The sequence below is a fragment of the Glarea lozoyensis genome, assembly GCF_000409485.1.
Source record: "Glarea lozoyensis ATCC 20868 chromosome Unknown GLAREA3, whole genome shotgun sequence".
NCBI lineage: Eukaryota > Fungi > Ascomycota > Leotiomycetes > Helotiales > Helotiaceae > Glarea > Glarea lozoyensis.
The window spans coordinates 269,982-292,990 of NW_007360998.1; the positions used below are offsets into that span (position 1 = coordinate 269,982).

Here is a 23,009-nt window from a genome sequence, read left to right on the forward strand (position 1 = left end):
TGATCCCGCTGCTACCAAGATCTAGATGAGATCGGGAACTTTAGGAGAATGAATAAATTTTCACTTCTACTACCTAATTCCAATTGCCACTGACTCATTATGAAAGTCTCTTATCAACTGTTTTCTTCGCTTATATTGACGTATTTGCATTAATCCACCAGATCCCTCAATAACAACTTAGTATTGGCACATACTCCAACACCAACAAATTCAATTGCCATAATTTTCTGCGTTTGTTTATTTAATCACAGATATTCATTCATACTATATTTATGTTAGTAAACCAAATGATTGTCTAGAAGGTCATGTACAGTTCGCATCCGTGCGCACAAGAAAGGGGGGGCAAAGTTCAATTAAGCGAGCCAAGACTATGGAATCTAAAGTACAGTATCCCTCCTTTACAAGATCGTCATGTGCGTAAGGCCGATCATTCCAAGGTTGATCTGAGGTAATACTCCCCATCTAGATGACCCGCATATCGATCCTTTATGGTCGGAGAGCTGCAAGATGAACCGTAGGCGCGGCAGCTCTACTGGCAAGGTGGATTATGTCGCTCGCTTAATTATGAAGTGCTGAAGTGAGATTTATTCTATCTTATCCACAATTTGGGTTTAATCTATCAACGTTTGTCACAACATGATATCGTGTTCAAAGATAGGCCACAGTAAAATAAACTGCTCACCAACAGGGAATAACTGTGTCGATAGGATCTTATGCCTCATCAGATGATGCCTTTGGGATCGTTAGTAACTGAGACCCAACACAACTCCCAACGCATCCGTAGTGATTATAGCGCTTACGGGTTTCAGCGTAATCTATATCTACAAGTAAGCTCTTGAATAGGACCCGATGGGTGTGGCTATGTTCGCTTCATGGGCTACAGGTACGGCTAGCGTTTAGCGAGTGCCTTCTTTAGCCGAGTACAGCTTCGAAACATCCCAAGTACAACGGTAACTTCGGTACTTACCTAGGTACCGTTGAAAAACAAGCAACAGCTTGAAGTCTAGATTGGAAGGCAATAAATTGGTGTCTTGAAAATATGTCGGATTTTGTACGCGCTCTATCTCGTTGAAAGGGAACTATCAACCACGTCTGAAAATAAGATAGTTGAAGAAACCTGCATCAAAAACAAATTGATATGAATGAATTTACAGCATGTCGACATCAAATAACTATGTTGGCTTTAGTTTGGGAGGAGTTTCCTCTGAAAATGTCAATGGTATCTAAATCCTATGCCATTGCCTCAAATAACATCAAAGTATCAGATAACAATCTAATACATTAATCAATATCAGCCCTAATCAGCGGAGGCAAGTCACCTCCTTGGCCACTGGCAAGACTTGCTGCATTCATAAGCCCCTCGACACTTGGAACCATTCTGTCGTTCCTGAAATATGTTAGTTTATTGCTATGTCCTATCGAAAAGGACTTTTCTTACCAGATAACGCCCATTTGTGTTACGGTATTAAAAAAGGCTTGGTCGGTTAATCTGGCAAAATCAACAGCCGCATTCGGTGTCCCCTCTAAAGCCTTGATCTTTCCATAGAAACTCTCGTCCGTAACGTCTACGGTGGAAGGCGTTACGTCTATAGCTCTACCGCTGGTGTCGATAACTCCATGTCTTGAGATTTCTAGGTTTGAGAAGATTGCGTCGTCGTGATTGCTACTGCCAACTGTTACTTCTACAAGCTTCCTTCGGAGGAAACCAGTAGGAGCAACAATCAGAAATATGTCGTCGCAGACTGGTCCGATTGGCGTCCGTTTGTCTTGGATGGCTGGATCTCTGCTGATTTCGACTATACGGCCGACTCGGACTGTGATTTCGTTCGTGGAGTTGCTGAGATCTTCGATGAGCATGTTTACGAGGGAGGTTACAGCTGGATCTTGGCGTTTGATGAATGATGATGAGATAGATGTTGGTGCTGCTATAGTTGAATGAGAAAGTAGAAGCAGGAAGAAGAGAGTAGCAGCATATTGAATTGACCAAAACATCTTGAAGACGAAATTTATTTAGGTTGTCTCGGTATGAAGAATAGAGCAAGAAACAGGAAGTGTTGTAATAATTTGTTTGAATCTTTTCGACTAGACTCCATAGCTTATATGTGTGTTCGAATCTTGCGGCAAGTCTCTAACCAGCCTAGACGAAGCGATTAGTGCCACGTAACTTCCGGGCCGGACTTCCACCACATGTCTTTCGGACCAACCCGTTTGCTCTTCACGTTGTTTATTTTGTTCGTTCAATGATGGTTCTTGTGTGACAGACGGTCGCGTTACGCGCTGTTCCTCATGCGCTTGAAGATGTGGCTGTGCTTCCGGGAGTTCTGCAGCCGCGCGATGGAACCCGCGTAAGCGCTATTTTTGTTGAAGAATGAGTGCAGTGTATACCTCTCTCATTAAAATGAGTTTTTTTTCTGTCGTGGGTTTATCTGAGGATCTTGGTTCCTTTCGTGTTAAATGTAATAGTTGATTTGTTTCAAAGTCTCTCGCTTATGTCTATTTATACAATAACCAACAGTCCTCGAATCCAGAGCCAACAAGTAACAAATCCTTCATTAAAATCCCTTGCTCTCAATCAAATTCCAACACCAGAAGACCTGTTCTTACAAGAAGGGTTTCTGAAATACCACAAATAACCTTTTACTCCATAGTCATGATTCGAGGTTAGTAAGAATAAGCCCATACCAACCAAAAGGTTAGTTGATTCGGCAACTCGTCCATTTTGCTCAAAATTACTAAACCCAAGGTCTCGTAATACCCTTGGAAATTTGCCACTAATATTCCGCAGACTCCTCAGGAATCTCCTCGTCGGTTTCCGTGGCGGAAGCGGTTGGTGAAGCTTCCGAAGTAGGCTCGCTCTCAGCTGGGACAGTAGTTTGGGACTCATCGATGGCAGTAGTAGTGGGGATTCCTGAGATATCCCCCGCAGTACATTTAGTCAAATCAAGACCCGATTTTTCGGCAATGTCTGCTGGAATTTTGATTTCGGGTATGTTTGGCAGATTAACCGTACCCGTGGCAAGCTTCTCGGCCTCGTCGACCAACACCTTAATAGATGGAAGCACGTCTTTTGATCTGCACGCAAATTAGATCTTATCTTTAAAAGCCACAAGTCATGTTCATGGTACTTACAGCGTACAGGCAACCTTTGAAGCTAAGCCGCGGACCTTGTCTAAGGTTTCTCCACCATTGTTCATCAACTCAAGCGGATCGGTGATATCATCTTTGATATCATTATACGTTTCCTCTACTTCATCCAAGATTCCTTGCAGACTTTCTGCAGCCTTTTTTCCGATTTCTGGAAGGTCTGGTACGGAATCCACGATCTTTTTGGCCAGATTTTTGATATTCCCAAGCCACTTGCCCCCCGACCCAGCCAATTTCACAACATTTATAGCGTCAGTCGCACTTATATCTCCATCGAAGAGGCCCTCTAGACCCTTAGTGAATTTAGTCGCATCTTGCATGAGATTGTTAGCCGCGTTAACGGTTTTGTCATTCTTGAGTTTATCAGTGACGAAAGAAGGCGCGAAAGTAACTTGGGGATTTGGGGAAGGGAGAGCGAGAACTTGAGGAAAAACTAGAGGTGCGATTGCGAACACTGAGATTAGTCCGGTAGTGAGCTGCATGGTGGTTTGTCGAGTATTTGCCAGAAATGACTCGATTATGTGTAAAAGTAAGAGGAAAAAATACACTGAAAGAATGAAGTGAGAAAGTAGATATTGCTGGAAAACGGTTCTTGGTGGAGGACGAGTTCTTATATACTCGTTCTATTTCAAACTCACATGTTGTGCATTTGTTGGTGCAATGGTCATTTTCTTCTCGAACAGTCTCGAGAAGCTCCTGAAGTTGGTTTTTGATGCAAACATCAGTGCAAATGCACAGAAGTTGTTGGTTTGACGATCATTTTCTCTTCACCAACTCGCGAGACTTCCTGATGTTGGTTTTGTGTCTTTTGTACGAGCAAATTTATATCCTGGCACGACTCAATGATATTGTGTTCCTTCTGCCCTCCCTATAAATCAGTCACATGCGAGTTATCCGAAATTTATAAAATCCTGCTTGGATCCTTTGGAAGTTCATCTTGGCAGCATCGAATTGAAATCCGCATCACTGATGTCAATTATGGCATGTGATCCTATTCGCTTCAGTAAGTGCCCGGCAGTAAAACAATCCTTGGCATCTAAATTGACGTAGAAAAGTCTCTTCTAGTTGTGATTAACTGTAAGTATAGCGCAAGTGATAACAAAGATATATGCACGATTGTCTCAACAAAAGAAGAGCACGTTCAATCCGCACATATTCTAGATTTCAAGATTTGCAGGCTAGATTGATCGCGTTAATTCTTCCAGCTCTTATATCAAACCATGGACACTCATATGAGCTTCTGTATTCGTAACTGATCGGTTCCCAGCAAGTAATTGCGTCCTCGTCCCCATTAAGATATTGGTGATTGAACAATTATCGACTAGTCTAAAAGCAATTACATTACAGGGCTTGAAAGCCAAAGCTGTTAGGGACGGTACGCTGGCTCTTTCTAAATTTGTATCATAATTACTCAAACTTTCCAGGCAATGTTCCTGTAATCATAAATGTCCCGCATTAGATTCGGTGGAACATATCACCCAGACTATCGCTTTTCTCAGTCGCTTTGCGGCACTTTCAAAACCTCAATAGTCGGCGCATCCGTGGGTAAATTAACCTTCTGATATGCTGCATTTGCTAAAATTGTGACTTGCTTTACAAGGTTCGAATTACTGTGTATTGTCAGTGTTTAAGTAGTGTGTTCTAGGAAAGTTACGAACATATCGTGTGCCTTTGCAAGTAGATTGTCTTGAACATGAGAAATATCGGTTGGGTTGTCGATTATAAAGTTGTACGTCGAGAGAGGGTTCTTATTATCTTCTGTTTCGGTGACACAGAGTACGCTTAAGCTTGCGTCTTCTCCAGGGTTCGGGCTTGTTACAGTGCCTTCCCCTCCGCTAAGAACAAATAATTTGTTGCGCTGGATGTCAGCATCTAGCGTACAACTGAGTGCTATCCTTGCCAGATCTATGATCGTTGTTTTGTCGATAGGATTTTTGCGATTAAGAAGCTCTGATATTGCACCATTTATTTGTGCAATATCAAGAAAGATATTCGATACAGCTGTGATGACTTGCTGTTGTGACGATAATGGCTCTCTCGGCGTTGGGAGTGCAGTGACGGAAGCAATTAAGAGGGGAACGACAACATTGAAAAGCGAGAACATGTTGGTCAGATTATACGTTCTTGAGAAATATTTAAACATATAGATTGGTCGATGTTTTGAGAAAAAGAAGGAAAGTGAAGGATTTGAATACCAGAGAAATATCATGTGTTTGTATCTGAATGTTTCTTACCAACTTCACAAGATGTTTCAATCCCTGATATCTCAAAAGTTTCGGTACCTACCACGCAACCAGATTCTTTAAATAGTATCAGAGTGAAATTAGAAAATACCAAGGCGGTTGAAACGAAGCTATGAGCGCTTGCGATCACCGCTGACAGTGCTGACCATGCGGCAAGCGCACTCGCCAAATGTTGGTGGTACTGTCGTGAAACAAATCATCTTGAATGCCATCCAATGGATCAGTCAGAACATATAATTGGCAGGCTGAAAAGCTCTCTCACTATCTATGAAGGTCGACCTCAATGTTTAACCACAGATATCTTGTGGTGGCTGCATTTACAGTTAATGGAGTCTGATCACACACAACCTTTAGGCGCTTTTGGTTTCGGACCAGTCGTCAAGATTTGGTTTTGAATTTACGAGACTTCAGAAACTTGCAAGTACACTAGTGTAAATTGACTAGGCTCGCTGGAATTCTTTTGTGCTGAATAGGGCAATTTACAACCAATGGAACCTCTGACGAATGAGAATTGGATCGAATAACAATACATGGAATAAGCCACTAAGCATTCCTGGACACAACACTAGATTTTAAAGAGCCATATGTTTGCTCTTTGCTTGTTATCGAGCTTCAAAAGCGTAATAGTATCAATATATCTAGTATTAAGTTCCGAGAAAGTACGCTGAAATGAAAACCATTGAGATTACACTAGATGCAAGACGGTATTTTGGCATCTAAGTGACGATGGCTCTAACAGCCATAATTCTTGGGAATGTTATACGCAAATCATTTCCTCTGAATCCCTTAATCAGTACCTTTGAAACGATTATTATTCTTCTTCTTTGTCGCTTTGTTGCATGTGGTGCAATGGGTCAACTACTCAACAGCCGGTGAGTGCGTAAGTTTGTCAATACATCGTCTTAAAATAGGAAAACATCTCTTCTCTTGAAGTATCTTTTTAGGATCAAAACGTAAGTGCTCACACTCTTTCAAAATAATTACTTAACGTGAACTCCATAAAAAAAGGGATCAAGTTTTATCAAGCTTAGAATTGGGACATTTGACTTTACAGGAGCATTTGAAAGATCGGGACGAAACCAACTACTAGTGTTCCGAAATATCTTCAAAGCTAATTATACTATAGCACCCAGTCCTCCAAAGGCGCAAAGACCAATTTGGAGCGAGTTACCCTCTGGAAAAGTACCCGCATCCAATCCCAGACCTGCAGCTTTCTGAGCTTCGATAATAAGAACCTTAAGCGCCGGATAAATGGTTTTATTCCTGTGGGACCACGTTAGAAACGGCGTAATCAAGTGTACAGAAAATGAATAACTCACAGTAAACAAAGAACCAACTTAGCGTTCTTCCTCGCCAGCGCCACGTCTGTAGGGTTTGCTACTACAGCACCAAGTGCGTCGGTGACCAACGTCAACTTCTGAGCATTTCCGTTTGCGTCAGCTGCAACGTGGGAGGGAGGCTTCAACCTTGCAAAAACTTGCGAAGAATCTGACTGGAGACCTCTGGCCATAGTCAAGCCCACTGCAGCGAAGTTTTTGGAGAAGTTTGGGTCGTTCTCAATGGACATCTTTTTCATGTAATCCGTGAGTTGTTGCGCTGAATCTCGCATACTTGGTGCCTCGTAAGAAATTACATCTTTAGAGGAGATGGATGCTTGACTCCCGATTTGATGTGTGGGAGAAGAAAACACCGGATTAAAAAGCGAAAAAATGAGGAGGGCGAGAGTGAGTAGAGCCTGAATAGTGAAATACATGCCGTTGTTAACTTAGAAGCAAGAAAAGTCAGAAACTTAAAATATTATGGATGAAGTAATGGGGTAACGAAGAAATAGTTATTGAATTTGGTCAAGAACGTATTTAAAAGATTGATTGCCCGCTAAGTGGGTGTTTTACCGTTATAAGTTAAAGGTCTCATTGAACCAAAAAAAGAATCCCGCTTCGGGTTATCAGTCAAAGAAAGCAATGACACATGGCGAACAAACAAAGCCAAGCCTCAGCTGAATTTAGACCATTGTTGGCCTAGTCTTCCAACCAACCGGGATTTTCGGAAGTTAGGATCGAGCCCACAGGGAGAACAAAGCGTGTGGCTAGTTTCATTTCATACTAGTGCTGTTTGCCTCCTAGTATATTCCAGTACTCCTTCCTTTGGTCAGATTGAATCGTGTAAGTAGGCACCTTCTATAAAGAAATTCTGGTTTACTCAGCTCATAGTCAAAACCCCTCAAAAAACACCTGCCAATTGCTAGGGCTCAATGCATGACGAAAAATTAATAATCATAATTTTTGTATTTTAGATATCCTGTAAATAACTTACCGCTATTTGCTGCGCATAATTTCTAGTTTGTTAGGGTAACAAGACCGAAGTGGGTCAAGTCAATTAAGCCTTCTTGCTTTGTTCTATCTATAGCCTGGTATAATCACCATAACTTTATACACAATAGCAGTGATTATGATTAAGTTTTCTGCGCATCATCTATAAGCAGCTGTTTATTGGTTGGGGTGAATAAGGACTAACAAAAGTAGCTATTCGTCTAGAATTTAATGAGGTGCTTTGCCGGTTGCTAGGCTTCTCGACATGCGCGAGCGAAATTACCGGCCGTCAAGTGGAGGGATAGTTGTCATGTTATTCGGTTAATGAGTATAAGATCTGATTTTCGGTAGAAAGAGCATCCGAAGAGACTCACCGGCGAACTTGGAATGTATGTTGTGCTATTAAGGATAAACCCTTTTTGTTGGATGCTTCATATGTCCCAGCAGGGACTCTCGACCGAATGTGGCAGAGCGGTAGGCGATATTTAGCCATCTGATGATCTGATTGGAGCAGTGATACCTCCAATCATTCACACTTTCATAAAATTCTGCATGATAAACAATTGTGTGACACTATGATTTGTAGACCACGACTGTGTGACTAAAGCAAAATGCCTGATAATTACTAGCAAACATCCAATTGTAAAATACGAATGCAAATGATCTGAATAATCTATGCATAAAAGCAGAATTTTTACACATACTAAGTCTGTTGTCAAGGGGCAATACCCTTCTCACAAATCCCATCTACCTATATTAATGAAGACCAAATGACCCCACGGGCGAAAGTCCATAATAATGATAATATGTACCTGGCTCAAATCTTTGTTGGAGCAGGTACATTATTGCCTACAGTGATAGTAACGTGACTCTGGAGCAATGGAATCCCATTTGAATTGGGACCCTTTGCGCTGACAGCAAAGGTCTCTGAATGTAGTGTGAACAATTCAACGTCACCACCTGGGATCCCCTGCTTCTCGATAGCATCCTGAACTAAGCAAATTACATCGGGGACTTCTGTTATGTTCCTATAACACATATCAGCACCCAAAAGTACTTCCCAAGTACAAGATTTTAGCATGCGTACCATTGTCCTGTAAGTATAGGAAATTGAACAGTGACTGAATCAACATTTCTTGCTACGGTCTGGAGCTCTTGTTCAATAATTGAGAGAACAACTTTGAGCCCGGCTGTAGCTTCAGAATTATGGTCGAATACTTTCGTGCCAGCGGATGGGTCGGCAGCCAATGATAAAATATTCTTTTGAGCGAGGAGATCACCGGAAAGGGTTTGAGCTTCTGCAAAAACTTGGTCGAGCTCTGCAGTGGCGTTCTCACTGCTAACAATAGTGCTGATAAAACCGGACATCTTGACCATTTGGTTAGTCACTTCTTTGATGGTATCGATAGTGCTTTGTGTATCGACGGTACTTTGTCGTGTTACCGACCGAGACTTTGCGAATACCAAGCCAATCGAAAGAAAAATTATTCCGTAGGAAAGACGCATGTTGAAGATGTGAGGTTGATTGATATGTGAAGTGATAATAACAAGGATAAAGGTGGGTTTGGAAAGAGTTTCGGCCTTGGTATGATGATATGTGATGTTGATACGGAGAATAAATGAACAAGATCTCAAGGTGATTGATGCCAGGAGAATATGAGAAAGATCTATTGTATTTAAGAACACTTCACTTTTACTGGGCTATGTCGTCCGTGTTGGTTTCCATAGCTTAATTGTCTTGTGCAAGGCGCCGGCTTACCCAACAACCTGTTGGTAGACCATAGTCATTATTAATAGATGTTCTTAATACAAGTGGCTGGAAACAAAACCAGCCTCACCCACCTAAGACATAACCAACCATTGGAGTACCGTTTGTAGAGTGCGATCCGCCGGGTAGGGCTACCATAAAATGTGAATTTCTTAAAGGACTAGAGACGGTTTTACGACCTTGCAGGACCAGAAGCGCACAAGCACTCGATGTCGTCTTACATTTCGTGGGTATAGAATCTTACTAAATAATCGCCTACTCATCAATACACTGAAATGGCATTCCTCTTGCGGTAGAATTCAAAGTGGCCAACAAACAAAAGACCCAATACAACAACGAATCTATCCAATCTGGAATAAGATTTTTGGTAACTTTCAGCTGTGGCTATCTCCTGCAGAACAAACAATGCAAAATCCTGAACCGCCTCGTGATGTAATCTTCCGAGGGCGTGTGGTTGTTACATGGCCAACACAGCCGCAGCACCAACCGCCAACATCACCCAACATTGGATATATTTGGGATTAGAATCACCACAGCCGAACGATTCACGGATCACGAACAAGCCGAGCTGCGAGCGCAAGAAGCGTTCGTTGACAGAAGTTAATTATAGATAAATGCTCCTTAAATACCATTAAACACCCTCACATCCCAAAGATTATCCCCATTGAATGCGTAAACATGCTTTCAATCCCATCACAGCATCATCTGAAAGTTCAGTTCGATCAATTTGACGTACACAGCGCAGGTGTATGAATGGTAACAAGAAATGTTTGCTGTGTGTTGACCTGAGGGACACCTCCTAGAATCTTCTGCTCATCAACAGCATTTCGTACAAGCTGTTGCATATTTGGCACATCAATGGTATTCCTTTCCACAATATTAGCTAGCTCTACTAAAGAGAGAGATAATACATACCATCTGTCAGCGAGACTGCGGATTGAATCCGAGGAGCCAATAGTATCAACCTCGGCAAAGAATTCGACGATTGAGTTGGTCTCCAGCGAATCCCGAATTTCGACATTATCCGTAGCGAATTGATCAGCAGCTTGGAGTAGAATTTTGCTCTGGATGAGAAAATCGCCTCCGGAGAGACTTCCTTTTTCTGCGAGAGGCCGAGAGAGGTTGATGTCTTGGCAGACCTTTCTCTCCAAGAGACGCGTGATGATACCAGCGATGTCTTCCATATCTACGGATACTAAGTCGATGGCGTTTAAGGTTCTTTGAATATCGGCTGTGCCTTGTCGGGCGTCAAGCTGGAGAGGAGCTGCGAGAACTGAGGTGAGGGAAAGAAGAATCATGGCGGCGGAGAAATGCATTTTGTGAGGTCGACTTTGAGTTTGACTGGTGTTTAAAGTGGGAGAGAGTTGAATTGAATTGAGTAGATAAGGTAGAAGTAAAGATTTGTGTTAAAGAGATGAGAAGAGAGGGCAAGATATAATGATTGGCGGCAATGAAATAATTGAAAAAAGGAGACTTGACAGTAAGAAAGTAGTGAATGGTGTTTTGGATGAGGATAGAGAAAGGAGAGTTCTCGAGGCAAGGCTATTTACTTATACTTTTTCATTACCTCAACTTTCTTGAGGCACTTGAGATTTACTTAACCCATACCAGATAAGCCCAAAATCAATGTGTCTCATTATCGCCTCGAGGAGTAGTTGAATTGGAAAAGCCAAGTCCAGCTCCAAAGAAATACGAGATATCATGGTCAAAAGAAGACATGTCTTAGATAGGATAAAGCTATGAGTTGGACAGTAAGTTGGAAAGAATCTTGGCCAAACGAATGCCTTGAGATGAGCACTTCTCATCGAGTCTTTTGAAGCCGAAGTTGATTGTTAAGATTCTGAGAACCAAGCTGCCCATGCTCAGAGTGCTTGCTCCCAAAGACCAAGTTCAAGATGCACTCGAATGTGAGTCAATCAAAAAAGAAGATGCCTCACAGAATCCTGAAGCTAGGTTCTCGTCAACGTTCTGGCTTAGAAGATTGAAGTAATGTGGATAGCTAATTTGGAGATGATATGTTCAGCGGCCGACACCAACTTTTATGCGGCGTATGGCTTCCAATGTGCTGCTGACTGCAGTAAATCAATGAAATAGCAACAATCCAAGCGCGATACGTGACGTGGCTATCATTCCGGAGAGCTGTCGACTTATTAAGCAGCACTATGTTTCCATCCACACTCCCCGGATGTTCTAAGACATCGGGACTGAAACACATAAATCTCAATCCATTCGACCAATGTGGTGCTCGAGTACGACCAAATGGGATTTTCCCGGTTGGCTTACAGGCAACAAACATGTTGGTGGAGGTATAATTGGGATGAAAAACAAATTGAGAAGACACAGGACAGTCGGTTTGGGGATGCTCAATCTATTCCGTTGGCGAGTGAGACCATTCAGCTGTAAAACTGGCCTATCTGTGGTTCATCTTTGAAACAACAGGCCCCATCCCTTGATTTTTGTGGTATCAAAATCACACAACTTTAACATATCCCAGACTACTGTGGTCACGGTATCGAAGACCGGTACATGATGTCGCTTTTCCCAATGCTCGACCCTGCGTGCGGCAACCAAATTCGTACAGAACGTAGTGATTGCATCAACTTTGTTGCCGCCAATTACATCTTCGAGAGAATCATCGAGCACTGCTTCTGAAACCTCAGCGATATCGCAATTCTTCTCAATTCTTAGGTGCTTTTCTGCGCTTCCAATCTCAACACCAATCGCCTTGTAATTTTGTATGATCTTTTCTTGTACGTCATCCAAGTACGGGGTGACAAGAGCGAGCTTTTTGACTCCCCATAATTCCAATGCCTTGTTTAGACCTACAATACTACTTGTTGCTTTTATGCCTGTCGCCTTTTCGATCTCGTTGCATAACAGCTCATCACGGTCGAATCCTAGCCAGCCTGCAGATGTACCAGACCAGCCTATGACATCGACTTGGGCATGCGCGAGGAGGGTAGCTGCCGCAAGTATAGGAGGAAGATCGAATTGTGCAAGGCCGGATGGATCGAGGGAGATCTTAGTGACCGGGAAGCGGGAAAAGTGTACAGTTATTTTGACTGGATTTGTACTGGTAGAAAGAGCTATGTTGATATCGTTTATCATACTGAAAGTAAGTGGCTCCAATGCTGTGTTAGATGACGGAACCAATATGCCGAGTCGAATGATTCTTGGAGTCGCCATATCGAAGGAGGATAACTGGAAAGAGCCGAGCAAAGAAAGATGTAACGCAGGCTGGGAACTAAATGTGATTCTCGTTGAGCACTCTAAACCTACCTGGCTGCCTGCAGCTTGAAATGTCGTCTTGAGTCTATCACCGATAGTGGGGTGTTTGTTGATCGGAGATCCTAAACCCATCATTGGGAATGCTTTCGGGTATGTCTTACATACTACCGACTAATTCGGAAAATGTTTGATATGTTCCATGTCTCAGGAAATTGCCAGAAGCTCGCGCGAAAGCGATGTTGTTTGCCCAGGCGGAATATCAAGATATAATAGTTCCTTACTTTGATGTGAAGATATGTCAGGGAGTGACATATAATGCGTTCAGGTAGCCAATCGAGCTATAGAAGCTAGACGATCCTTTATGTTCCCTCGTTGCTTCTTCAAAAAGAAGTGATAATGCGTCGACTCTTGGTACTAGAAATATAACGCGTTGGTTGTTGTGATCACCGCGTTGTCCGACTGCCCAATTTGTGCATGCATTTTGCTTCATTTTCATCAGCGGCACCTGCTCAACAGTATGGAAATCGATTCTGGTCATATTGCCGCAATTATCTTCTAGTCTGAAGATGTATATTCTGTAACTCTTCGTGAGTCGGCGCTTGAGATTGCGTTTGTGCTCTTGGAGGTCGTGCAAATATCCACCAACACCTCGGACGCCAAGACCAACAATCATCTGACTTCATAGAGCGCTTCACCCCTCCTCAATATAATGTAAAATGCCAGTTTTTCGAGGTGATCATCATCCATGTCGCATTCGTCGATATTAGCTCGAGTCTCCTAATTTTTGTGTTACTAAGATCAAGCATTCAAAAAAATTGTCACGTGACCTTGTCGCAACCTCTAACTATTGGCAAGAGAACGGTCCTCATATCGAAATAGGAAAGCTATGGCCATTGGCTGGATAGCGGTTTCTTATTGGATTTGATTAGCAGAAGTCGAGGATTGATTGAAAAACGGTTAGAGGAGTTTGTACAATGGCTGTAACCGGTATTGTATATTGACATCTGACGGAGTAAATTGGGTTTGGTTTTTGATTTGTTCTTTGACTGAGCGCCCAGAAGCAAAGAAATTCATAATACATTAACAACCTCATACATACAACTGAGCAAAGACATGTCCTAAAATTACAAACGTACGCCTTCTCTACCACTTCCTATCGCGCAACTTAAGCACCACCCTCCCTCTTAGCATACTCGTCCTCCATCCTTTCCTCGTAAAGCTTCTCCGCGGCCTCCTCAGCACTCATGCCAGTCCGTCTCCCTTCTCCTCTATCTTCCTCTGCCTCTTCCCCCTTTTCAGTAGTTTCCCGTGCAGGAATCTCATTGGAGGTCACTTCATTTGCTTGGGTTGAGGAGTTTGATGGTGTTTCGGTTGTGGGTTGGGTGATGGATGTTGGGATTGGCATGGTGTTTATGTGATGTGTTATTTGCGTAAGACGAGATGAGGTTATTGGATTTGATGTGAGAGGTTGAGGATGTGGTTGTAATTGAGGCATTGTTGGTATGAGTGAAGTGAAGAGGGGGGGTTTTATAGAGGGAATTGTGGCGAGTGTGTGGCGCAGTCGTCATTGGAGGTGCCAAGTGGGGCAACATCGTGACTTTATTTCATCCACTTTCTGACTTCCTTGAATTCAAATTATTGTGACTGATTTCTGAAGATGACTTTGTTACCATGATTTTTTCAATCCGTTTAAACAATTATGAAAGTCTAATATCGATTCTGAAGGAGCCGAAATGGAGAAGCTACCTGGTCGAAGCATGACAGGCTATGACAGCGTAGTGTTTAGCAAGCACCTGTTCAATAGCAGTAAGTCATTGCTAGGAAAGAGGTGTAAGAGTAAAGACTGTTATTTAAACCCAATGCTAAAACATTCCCTCCTCCTAATTACCCACCGTGATCAAGAACACACCTATCAAGCGGAAGGAACTCCAAATCCAAGCCTACAACCCTACTCCAAACCAAAGAAACACCCTCAAACCCTTCCGCCTAATCCCACTTCTCATTGACGATATTAGTGTCTTAGCATTCACACGCTAGCAATTAATCTACAACATTAACACAATTCCCAGACTCAACAACCCTATGACCCTTGTGCCACCCAATTTCGAAAACACATCTAGCTCTTGCCTTCACGACCTTGCCATTCTGCACAGCACTCAGATCCCATCCATGGAACACCGTTCCAGTCTTACCCTCAGTATCTTTCGGGATGACTGCAAATTCTTGTTTCAAAATGACGAGGCTGGTGAAGGTGTGGCGTTGCATGAGCGTGAGCTTGAGGAGGGAATCATAGTCTTTCGGTTCGCCGTTGATGCTGTGTGTGGTTAGTTTGATGGATTGGAAGTGGAAAGGGGAGACATACAGGCCCTCAAAAGACTTGGGGACGTTTTTCTCGAGCGTTTTGCGGAAGATAGCGTCCGAAGGTTGGACGGAGAGGTCGTAAAGGAGGGTTTGAAGGTAGGATTCGAGGGATTCGAGATCGCTGGGTGGGTTGAAAGACATTTTGAGATATTTATATGTTTGGTAATTTGTGAATTTGTGAATTGGTAGATTGATCTTCGTTATAATGGTGGGATAACTTGGAACTGTTGTCGAGAGTATAGATGGGGTCTTGGAGGGGTTCTTATACTTGGAGGATCCTTAGCGAGATCACTTCTCACCGAAATATCTTTCGTACCTAAAAGTTCAATTCTTGATACGTCAGATGCAGCTGAGATTATTGGTCGAAACTCAATGTTTGGTAGAATATACCGAATCTACCCGCCAAAATTGTCAATTTATCTCACATACAAAAACATCACCTCAGCCATTTCGAACAACCAAATCATCATAGTGGCTGAGCCCTTCTAAGTCTCACCCTAAATGGCCAGATGATCAACCAGTAAGATGTTGTTTGTTGGAGTTCGCTCAGTCACGCTTCCAAAATCGACGTCAAGAACATAAGCTCTTCGCCGAGACATAAAATCAGCGTGCTCACACAAGATAAAGCGTAAGCTTTAAGTAAGATTTACGACATTTTGAAGCGAGATCCGAACTTCAATCTGGGTTTAAATATGGCCCCAAAACTACGTTCCAACGCGACAGGTTAGGTTACGAGTAACCTTGAAATATTTCGACCTTTTCTAAGCGTTTATGAGGCGCAATTTGATATCATCTGATGAAGGATGTTGTAAACTCGTAGTCTTACTGAATTGATCATTCCTCTATCTATGATAACCTGCTCAATGTTAACGTACATCTGCTTTCAATTTATCGTCATAGATTTCTCACTTTGAAGTTTGAGCAGTCGGCAAGGTCGAAGCTTGGAAGATATTCAAGATAGCAACTGGGTACACATCAGGCAAACCCCAATTTCCAGTCAAACCTGGGAGACGCCAATGATCAAACGCAACGCCTTTTAGTCTCGAAAGCTGAGAAATGCTGAGGCACAAATATAGTGTTTTGCGGAGATCAGGAATTCCCGTCATCTGACACGAGTATTGTGCTCTCGTAGGTTTCGTCGAGGTTTCAGCAAGACATAGCTTCGCCGCAGAGCTGACTGCGGTTGTGAGGGGTTATCTTAGTCTATTACCGGGTTATTTCGTTGGAATAAAGTTATTGTTTTTAGAAACTTACCTTTAGAGACATTAACTCCAGTAGTCGCAAATTGATGCGTTTCAGTGCTTGAAGGAATGAGTTTTACTCATCAGCTTTCCCGAGTCGTATTTGTGACTTGAACTAACTCATCCCCTAGTGGTCTGACATCTGGACTCAATTACCAACGACTAGATTCGCTTACTCTCCATACTGTCTTGAAAGTACAAGTAGGTACGATATTAACCGCAACTGACGGCTTGCATATCACCTTCACGGTTAACTTCAGTACTTTTAGTGTGTAGAAGTACCTGCATGAGATAACGTTTTCTAGGCACCGATTCCGTGCAGTAATTTTCGGTTCTTCCCCGCAAAGCTGACGGGTTTTCAGTAATTGGCTGGTATTCCAACCAAAGAGGGCGGTCATCAATTGACTCATTCCAACAAAAAAAAGGTCGGCCGCTTGCTATTGGCCTGTGACAGCGAGGGTACATACGTAAACTCTCCTCGCGAGTTATCTTACCATTGGTTGATATTTCGAAAGGATGATAGAAGTAGCTGACGGCATTTGCAGGATCAGTATCTGCAAGGCTGGAGCTGCTGGTAGTCCTGTACTGATCCAACATTCGGTCTCATCCTCAACCGTACTTCGCTTTTACTCCCATTACTATTTTCCTCAATACTTCCAGTACTCTACTTAGACACCGCCAGATTAACCGATTTGACGACATCCACTATATGTCTTCCTCAGACACCTACGATTACATCATCATAGGTGGCGGTCAATCCGGCGTAGTCGTAGCCGCAAGATTACACGAGGCACACCCTCACCTATCAATTGCCCTTCTCGAAGCCGGTCCAGATGAGTCTCATAACCCAGCCGTCTTGTCTCCCGTGCTTTATCCAACTCTGCATGGAACGCCACTTCAGTATAGCTACCAAACGACGAAACAATCGCAGTTGAATGGAAGAGAGATAACTCATTGGGGCGGTCGGTTATGTGAGTAGTAATTAGGAATTCCGTATCCTTAGTTTCCTTCTGCTCATGGCTTCGGACAGCTCTTTAAAATGCACGATAGATGCGTCGGGAGCTATAGAGAAGAGGCTGACTAGATTCTATCGTCAGTATCAGGAAGCAGCGCCATCAACTACGGTGCTTGGACTCGTGGAAATGCAGCCACATTCGATGCGTGGAGCGCCCTCGTTGACGACGAACGTTGGTCATACAAAAGCTTAACACCGTTTTTCCAAAAGTCCGAGCATTTTCATGATGCTGATGCTGACACTTCTCAACATGGCTTGTCAGGACCGATGCACACGTCTTCGGGAGGCCGAGACTATGCTCTCCGAGAGCCAGTCAAAGAGGCATTGCTCTCAACTGGCGCGCCGTTTAATTCTGATATGAATGATGGGGCTCCTAACGGTTTGGCTCGACTTGTGGAGAATTGGCACAATGCTTCCCGCCAGCACGCTGCTATCTGTTACAGCCTCGATGGAGTGCACGTGAAAACAGATACAGTCGTCTGTCGTGTTCTTTTTGACGGGAAAAAGACCACAGGAGTTGAACTGACTTCCGGCCAGACGCTCACTGCTACCAGAGAAGTCATCATCAGCTGCGGGGCTCTACGTACCCCACAACTCCTCATGCTCTCCGGTATTGGGCCTGCTTCCGAAATAAGTCGTCTTTCCATCGCCCAAGTCGTTGACCTGCCTGTCGGTCAAAACCTCCACGATCATGGCAGTGTCAACATAGCATTCAAACTCAAAAACCCAGCAGCAGGCTATGCCGTCGGCTCCCCATTATTCAACAAACCAGAATATGCCACCGGAAACCCCATGGACTGGATCGTCTCCGCTGCTGCTCCAGACGCCGATTTAGAGGTTGCGGCAGCGAAAGACGGGACCACTCATACGCCAGTCCCCAGTGGGGGTAGCCGTACTGACTACGAGGTAACTGTGATGTATGCTTCCACTGCTCCAGAGATTGCGCCTATGGACGGTAGTCATATCACCGCGGGCGTGTTGTGTCTTTCACCGACATCTCGCGGGACAGTCACATTGTCATCGACCGATCCAAAAGACAATCCCATCGTTGACCCTCAATACTTCACTACAGAACATGACCGCGCTGTCATACGCGCTGGAATACGTACAGCATTCAAAGCCATGGAATCCGACCCTTTGAAACCATATATCGAGGGCGAGACACCTCCGCCAGGCTTACCAGCGATCAACTCGAATAGTACGGATGAGGAACTAGATGCTCGTGTCCGTGGTATCAGTGCCTCTTGGTTCCATGTAGCAGGGACGGCAAGTATGGGACAGGTGGTTGATGCGGAGTGTAAAGTGTATGGTATTCAGGGATTGAGGGTAGTGGATTGTAGTATCATGTCATTGAGTATTTCGGGGCATTTGCAGGCGCCTATGTATGGCATTGCGGAGGCGGCTGCGGATATTATTGCGAAGAGTGTGTCAATTTAGGGCTGGGGTTTGAGGTTTGTGCTTGAAGCAATCAAGTGTAGTTTGAAAGGAGATTTTATTTCTAAGATGGGTATCTTAATGTTTCCTCGTAGTGATTTGACTGCCTTCTATCTAACTCGGCTGAAGACAAGTTAGCAAAGCGCAAAATTAATCCTCATGAGGAAATTAGGGATCGATTGGTGATCGAAGGATGAGTCTAAAAATTGAAACCCCTGGCGTTGAGAAGAAATATTGAGGTAATGGCCTTGGTGATGTGAGAGGACTCGCGAACAATGTGAGAAACGGGGTTGACATGACCAAGTTCAACAGATTGGTTGATAGAAGACTTATTAGAAAGATTTAAAGAGAGAGCAGATATATTACTTAATAATCCCGATTTCTGTGAAGGAAAAAAAAAGCAAGGCTAAAAAAGATACTTCGCGTATATTAACCAAGGACCGCAAGAGTAATTATGTATTTTTTTCTAAATATATATGCTCTTAAGGTGGGCCAACATAGAGGTAGTAGAATATATTGTATTGGTAACCGTAGGTGCTACAAAACAATATAACTTTAATAAAAATAGAGGCTACCAATTTCTTACTTACCGAATCATCGAGGAGAGTGTGTTTATCCCCGAAACTAGCATTGAGTGAACGGGAATACCAACATATCCATCGAGATGCTGCAGACTCGGTGGGCTCCTTAGCGGCGCGGTACGTAGGAATGAATGCAACCGCAGGAGCGCACGAGGTTGCGAAAGGCTTGCTCCATTATAAGACTAAGGTAACCAAAAAACATTACATAACACTTTCTAGGGCAATGATGAAGGCGTTAGAGAGAAGCTTGGTACAGATTTCGCAATGCTTGGAACGAAGTCCGAATTGGAGCGGTTCCCCAAAGAAAAAGAAATCAAGAAAAACGGTCACGTGACGAGATCACATTTTGTTCTGTGGATTTCTTCTCGACCTTCCTTTTTGGTAACATCCCCACATCAACACTACAGCTTGCGTCCTCAGCGACGAGTACTCCCGCGTCGAGTATGGTGTCCCAGCCTGTTGGTACTTCAATAGCACTTCTGTGAAGCGGTCTCTAATTAATCCAAGTAGCCCCTCGTCATACTTCATATCGGCAGGTCCGCGTCCCAAGACGCCAAGATGCTATATCTTTTCACATGCGGTGCTCACCACGAACGTTACGGTGGCCTGCCAGTTATTTCGTTGACCTGACGAGAATGGTGTCTAATGATCCCTGAAGTCAGTGGTCATCCTACCGCGACCCTGGAGAAAACTTGGCGATACAGTACAGTATCTGCACTTCCGCCCGCGTCGGAATTCTCACGTTGATGGAAGATGGAAGTGCGTTTGGATGGGGCAGAACCGCACTCGTGGTACCGTAGCTTGACACTCGCAGACAGGACAGCAATTATTGCCTCGGAATCTACTGTAGGTTGCTCTAGCTTCGGAGCTAGCCATGGTCCGCCGATGGATGGTCCATTATTTGGGTTCCCTCCTACACCAATCAACATTACAACTATCATGATAAGTCACAGTTACCAAGGCCTTGGGGATCAATTGCAAATCATCGATAAGCTACTGCGAATTTGCGACCGGATTCTCTATCCAAAAAAGACCACACCACACGAGGGCCTTCTTATCTACCCAAGCAGTTTTAGCAGCATCTTGCTAGGCCTCTTGGAGCTTCCCCGGTCGATTCCAGGCTCTGGACGGGTGGGTGGTGGCTAAACAAGGTGGGGGAGCTGCAGGGACCAAGCTCCAACCAAGAAGTCGCGGGGTTCGAGGCAAGCTCCACGAAGATTTCTTGTATATTCTTGAGCGAGATTCCTCAACAATCCTCTCTTCATTGCCCAGCTTGGCAGATCTTGGTCCTGTACAAATACTTGGCCACCGACCCGCGCCTGCCACAGCTCTCTTGAGTTCCTTTCGTTGTTCCTCAGCTTGCAGGACAAATTTGCGAAGAATTGCAAATTTCCATGCGCACAACACAAAATGTCGAAATACAACAATCACTCTACGGGTGTGGACATCCCAGGATCTGCAATGGCAGAGTACGAGGTGGCAGCTGCCGAAAAAGAGCGTGGCAATTTCAATAAAGAAATGCATGATGAAGCTCGAATTGATTCTGATTCAAATGAAGTCAAAACATCCTTCGATTCAACCCATCGCCAGCTCCGACCGCGACACATCCAATTGATTGGTATCGGTGGAACTATTGGAACTGCTCTTTATGTGCAAATTGGACGTGGTTTGATGAACGGCGGCCCTGCGAGTTTATTTATGGCCTTTACAATCTGGTATGTGCTGCTTCAAGGGATTTTCTGTCTGTCACATCGATTCCACAGTGCTTTTGCGCCACGAATTGTTTCAATAGTGCTTTTCAGCAAGGTTTCATTGCCACTGGATTTGTTTTCAAAAACGTCTTTGCAGCATATGATCGAGTACCTAATTCCATCACATCATTGGTTCATGTCATCCAGATTCGGTGTCCCGCTTCTGCGGCATGACCGTCCTGCTGCTCGGAATCATACTGACTATCAACTTATAGGTGTACCTTCATCTTGGCCGTCACAAACGTTAGTTTTCATTGCCACAGCGCCCAAGCCCAAAGCGTCTTCTGAAGAAGAAAACTAATCCCGTGCTGTATAGTGCATGAACGAATTGGTGACATACTTGCCCATATCTTCCCCCTTCATTCGCTTCGCAGGTAGATATGTAGACGAAGCCTTTGGTGTCGCGGCTGGATACAATTTCTTCATTTTTGAGGCTGCGCTTGTTCCCTTTGAGATTGTGGCTTGCAATGTAATCATTCATTACTGGAGCGAAGCAGTTCCCGCCGGTGGAATTATTGCGATCATTCTGGTGGCTTATGGGTAAGAAAATCTTGACGCTTTGCAATTTCTCATACTGACACCTGCATAAGTGTTATCAATATTTTCGCTGTAAAGTGGTATGGAGAATCAGAGTTTGTAAGTTGTTATTTTAATTTCATGTGCAAGTTTGTGCTAATTGATGATTGAAGTGGTTGGCACTCGGAAAGGTTCTTCTCATTGTTGGCCTTATCGGGTTCACATTTGTTACCATGGTAGGAGGCAATCCGTTGGGTGACAGATTTGGTTTCAGGTTCTGGAGAGATCCGGGAGCGTTCGCCGAACTCTATCATACTGGAAACTTGGGTAGATTTTTGGGATTTCTTCAATGTCTTATCCAAGCTTCTTTCACGATTGCCGGACCCGACTACGTCTCTATGGCAGCTGGAGAGTGCGAAAACCCTCGAAAGGTCATGCCAAAGGCATTCAACGGCGTATTCTACCGTCTTACCGCTTTCTTCGTTCTGGGCTCTCTTGCTGTTGGTATCCTTGTCCCTCACAATGATGCCGAACTCAAGGCAGCTTTCCAAGATGGGAAGCCTGGAGCAGCTGCCTCACCATACGTTGTCGCCATGAACAGATTGCAGATTCGTATTCTGCCTGACATCGTCAATGCTATGGTCTTGACCGCTGCATTCTCTGCTGGTAATTCGTACGTCTATTGCGCATCTCGATCCCTCTACGGTCTAGCTCTTGAAGGAAAGGCGCCAAAGATCTTGAGAAAGTGCACTAAATCAGGAGTTCCGATATACTGTGTTGGAGTCACTCTCGCCATTGCTCTTCTCTCGTTCTTGCAGGTCTCTAATAACGCGGCTGTTGTGCTCAACTGGTTCGTCAGTCTTGTTACTGCGAGTCAATTGATCAACTTTAGTGTCATGGCCTTTACTTTCATCAAGTGGAAGAAGGCGTGTGATGTCCAGGGGTTTGACCGAAATACGTTACCCCACAAGAGTTTTTGGCAGCCATTCTCCGCTTATTATGCGTTGACTGGATGCTTCATCATGACTTTCGTTGGTGGCTATACCGTCTTCCTACCAGGTAAGACGCTCAAATAAATTCCTCTAAGGTATTAATGCTAATTTCTGACAGGCTACTGGGATGTTCCTACCTTCCTCTTCTCTTATCTCATGATCGGAGTCTTCCCAGTTATCTTTGTTTCCTGGAAGGTGTTGAAGAAGACCAAGTGGCTGAAGCCCGAAGAAGTTAATCTTAGACCGTCAGAGGTGGAGGAGATCGAGGAGTACACGAGAAACTACGTTGAAAGAATTCCAAAGACTAGATGGCACGGATATGTTGATAGACTCTTTGGTTAGGTCACAGAATCTTCGCGCGCCGAAGAAATTGACAGAAATACCCAGAAGAATACACATCAAGTCAGCAGCGGCTTGCGAGCAAAT

At 43.9% G+C, this 23,009-nt stretch overlaps 11 protein-coding genes across 11 annotated transcripts; 2 read left to right on the top strand and 9 right to left on the bottom strand.

Moving 5' to 3' along the window:
• Positions 1–1,281: 1,281 nt before the first annotated feature.
• On the bottom strand, positions 1,282–1,992 carry GLAREA_00089 (uncharacterized protein; the record flags this gene model as incomplete). Its single annotated transcript, XM_008084849.1, has 2 exons — positions 1,282–1,387; positions 1,439–1,992. The coding sequence occupies 2 exons, from the start codon at positions 1,990–1,992 to the stop codon at positions 1,282–1,284; spliced, it is 660 nt and encodes a 219-aa protein (XP_008083040.1).
• A 779-nt stretch (positions 1,993–2,771) lies between these two features.
• On the bottom strand, positions 2,772–3,626 carry GLAREA_00090 (uncharacterized protein; the record flags this gene model as incomplete). The annotated part of the gene is made up of 2 exons (XM_008084850.1): positions 2,772–3,072; positions 3,130–3,626. The coding sequence occupies 2 exons, from the start codon at positions 3,624–3,626 to the stop codon at positions 2,772–2,774; spliced, it is 798 nt and encodes a 265-aa protein (XP_008083041.1).
• Positions 3,627–4,639: 1,013 nt separating this feature from the next.
• Positions 4,640–5,248, bottom strand: GLAREA_00091 (uncharacterized protein; the record flags this gene model as incomplete). The annotated part of the gene is made up of 2 exons (XM_008084851.1): positions 4,640–4,754; positions 4,803–5,248. The coding sequence occupies 2 exons, from the start codon at positions 5,246–5,248 to the stop codon at positions 4,640–4,642; spliced, it is 561 nt and encodes a 186-aa protein (XP_008083042.1).
• Positions 5,249–6,502: 1,254 nt separating this feature from the next.
• GLAREA_00092 (uncharacterized protein) lies at positions 6,503–7,140 on the bottom strand (the record flags this gene model as incomplete). The annotated part of the gene is made up of 2 exons (XM_008084852.1): positions 6,503–6,650; positions 6,707–7,140. The coding sequence occupies 2 exons, from the start codon at positions 7,138–7,140 to the stop codon at positions 6,503–6,505; spliced, it is 582 nt and encodes a 193-aa protein (XP_008083043.1).
• A 1,373-nt stretch (positions 7,141–8,513) lies between these two features.
• On the bottom strand, positions 8,514–9,202 carry GLAREA_00093 (uncharacterized protein; the record flags this gene model as incomplete). Its single annotated transcript, XM_008084853.1, has 2 exons — positions 8,514–8,724; positions 8,784–9,202. 2 exons carry the CDS (start codon positions 9,200–9,202, stop codon positions 8,514–8,516), a joined length of 630 nt encoding a protein of 209 aa, XP_008083044.1.
• A 984-nt stretch (positions 9,203–10,186) lies between these two features.
• GLAREA_00094 (uncharacterized protein) lies at positions 10,187–10,780 on the bottom strand (the record flags this gene model as incomplete). The annotated part of the gene is made up of 2 exons (XM_008084854.1): positions 10,187–10,331; positions 10,380–10,780. 2 exons carry the CDS (start codon positions 10,778–10,780, stop codon positions 10,187–10,189), a joined length of 546 nt encoding a protein of 181 aa, XP_008083045.1.
• A 1,105-nt stretch (positions 10,781–11,885) lies between these two features.
• On the bottom strand, positions 11,886–12,650 carry GLAREA_00095 (putative Asp/Glu racemase; the record flags this gene model as incomplete). The annotated part of the gene is made up of 1 exon (XM_008084855.1): positions 11,886–12,650. One exon carries the CDS (start codon positions 12,648–12,650, stop codon positions 11,886–11,888), a length of 765 nt encoding a protein of 254 aa, XP_008083046.1.
• Positions 12,651–13,857: 1,207 nt separating this feature from the next.
• On the bottom strand, positions 13,858–14,187 carry GLAREA_00096 (uncharacterized protein; the record flags this gene model as incomplete). Its single annotated transcript, XM_008084856.1, has 1 exon — positions 13,858–14,187. The coding sequence occupies one exon, from the start codon at positions 14,185–14,187 to the stop codon at positions 13,858–13,860; it is 330 nt and encodes a 109-aa protein (XP_008083047.1).
• Positions 14,188–14,732: 545 nt separating this feature from the next.
• GLAREA_00097 (uncharacterized protein) lies at positions 14,733–15,194 on the bottom strand (the record flags this gene model as incomplete). Its single annotated transcript, XM_008084857.1, has 2 exons — positions 14,733–15,006; positions 15,055–15,194. The coding sequence occupies 2 exons, from the start codon at positions 15,192–15,194 to the stop codon at positions 14,733–14,735; spliced, it is 414 nt and encodes a 137-aa protein (XP_008083048.1).
• A 1,809-nt stretch (positions 15,195–17,003) lies between these two features.
• On the top strand, positions 17,004–18,746 carry GLAREA_00098 (FAD/NAD(P)-binding protein; the record flags this gene model as incomplete). Its single annotated transcript, XM_008084858.1, has 2 exons — positions 17,004–17,265; positions 17,392–18,746. 2 exons carry the CDS (start codon positions 17,004–17,006, stop codon positions 18,744–18,746), a joined length of 1,617 nt encoding a protein of 538 aa, XP_008083049.1.
• A 1,988-nt stretch (positions 18,747–20,734) lies between these two features.
• GLAREA_00099 (uncharacterized protein) lies at positions 20,735–22,925 on the top strand (the record flags this gene model as incomplete). The annotated part of the gene is made up of 6 exons (XM_008084859.1): positions 20,735–21,039; positions 21,291–21,318; positions 21,392–21,615; positions 21,666–21,711; positions 21,765–22,650; positions 22,702–22,925. 6 exons carry the CDS (start codon positions 20,735–20,737, stop codon positions 22,923–22,925), a joined length of 1,713 nt encoding a protein of 570 aa, XP_008083050.1.
• Positions 22,926–23,009: the final 84 nt, after the last annotated feature.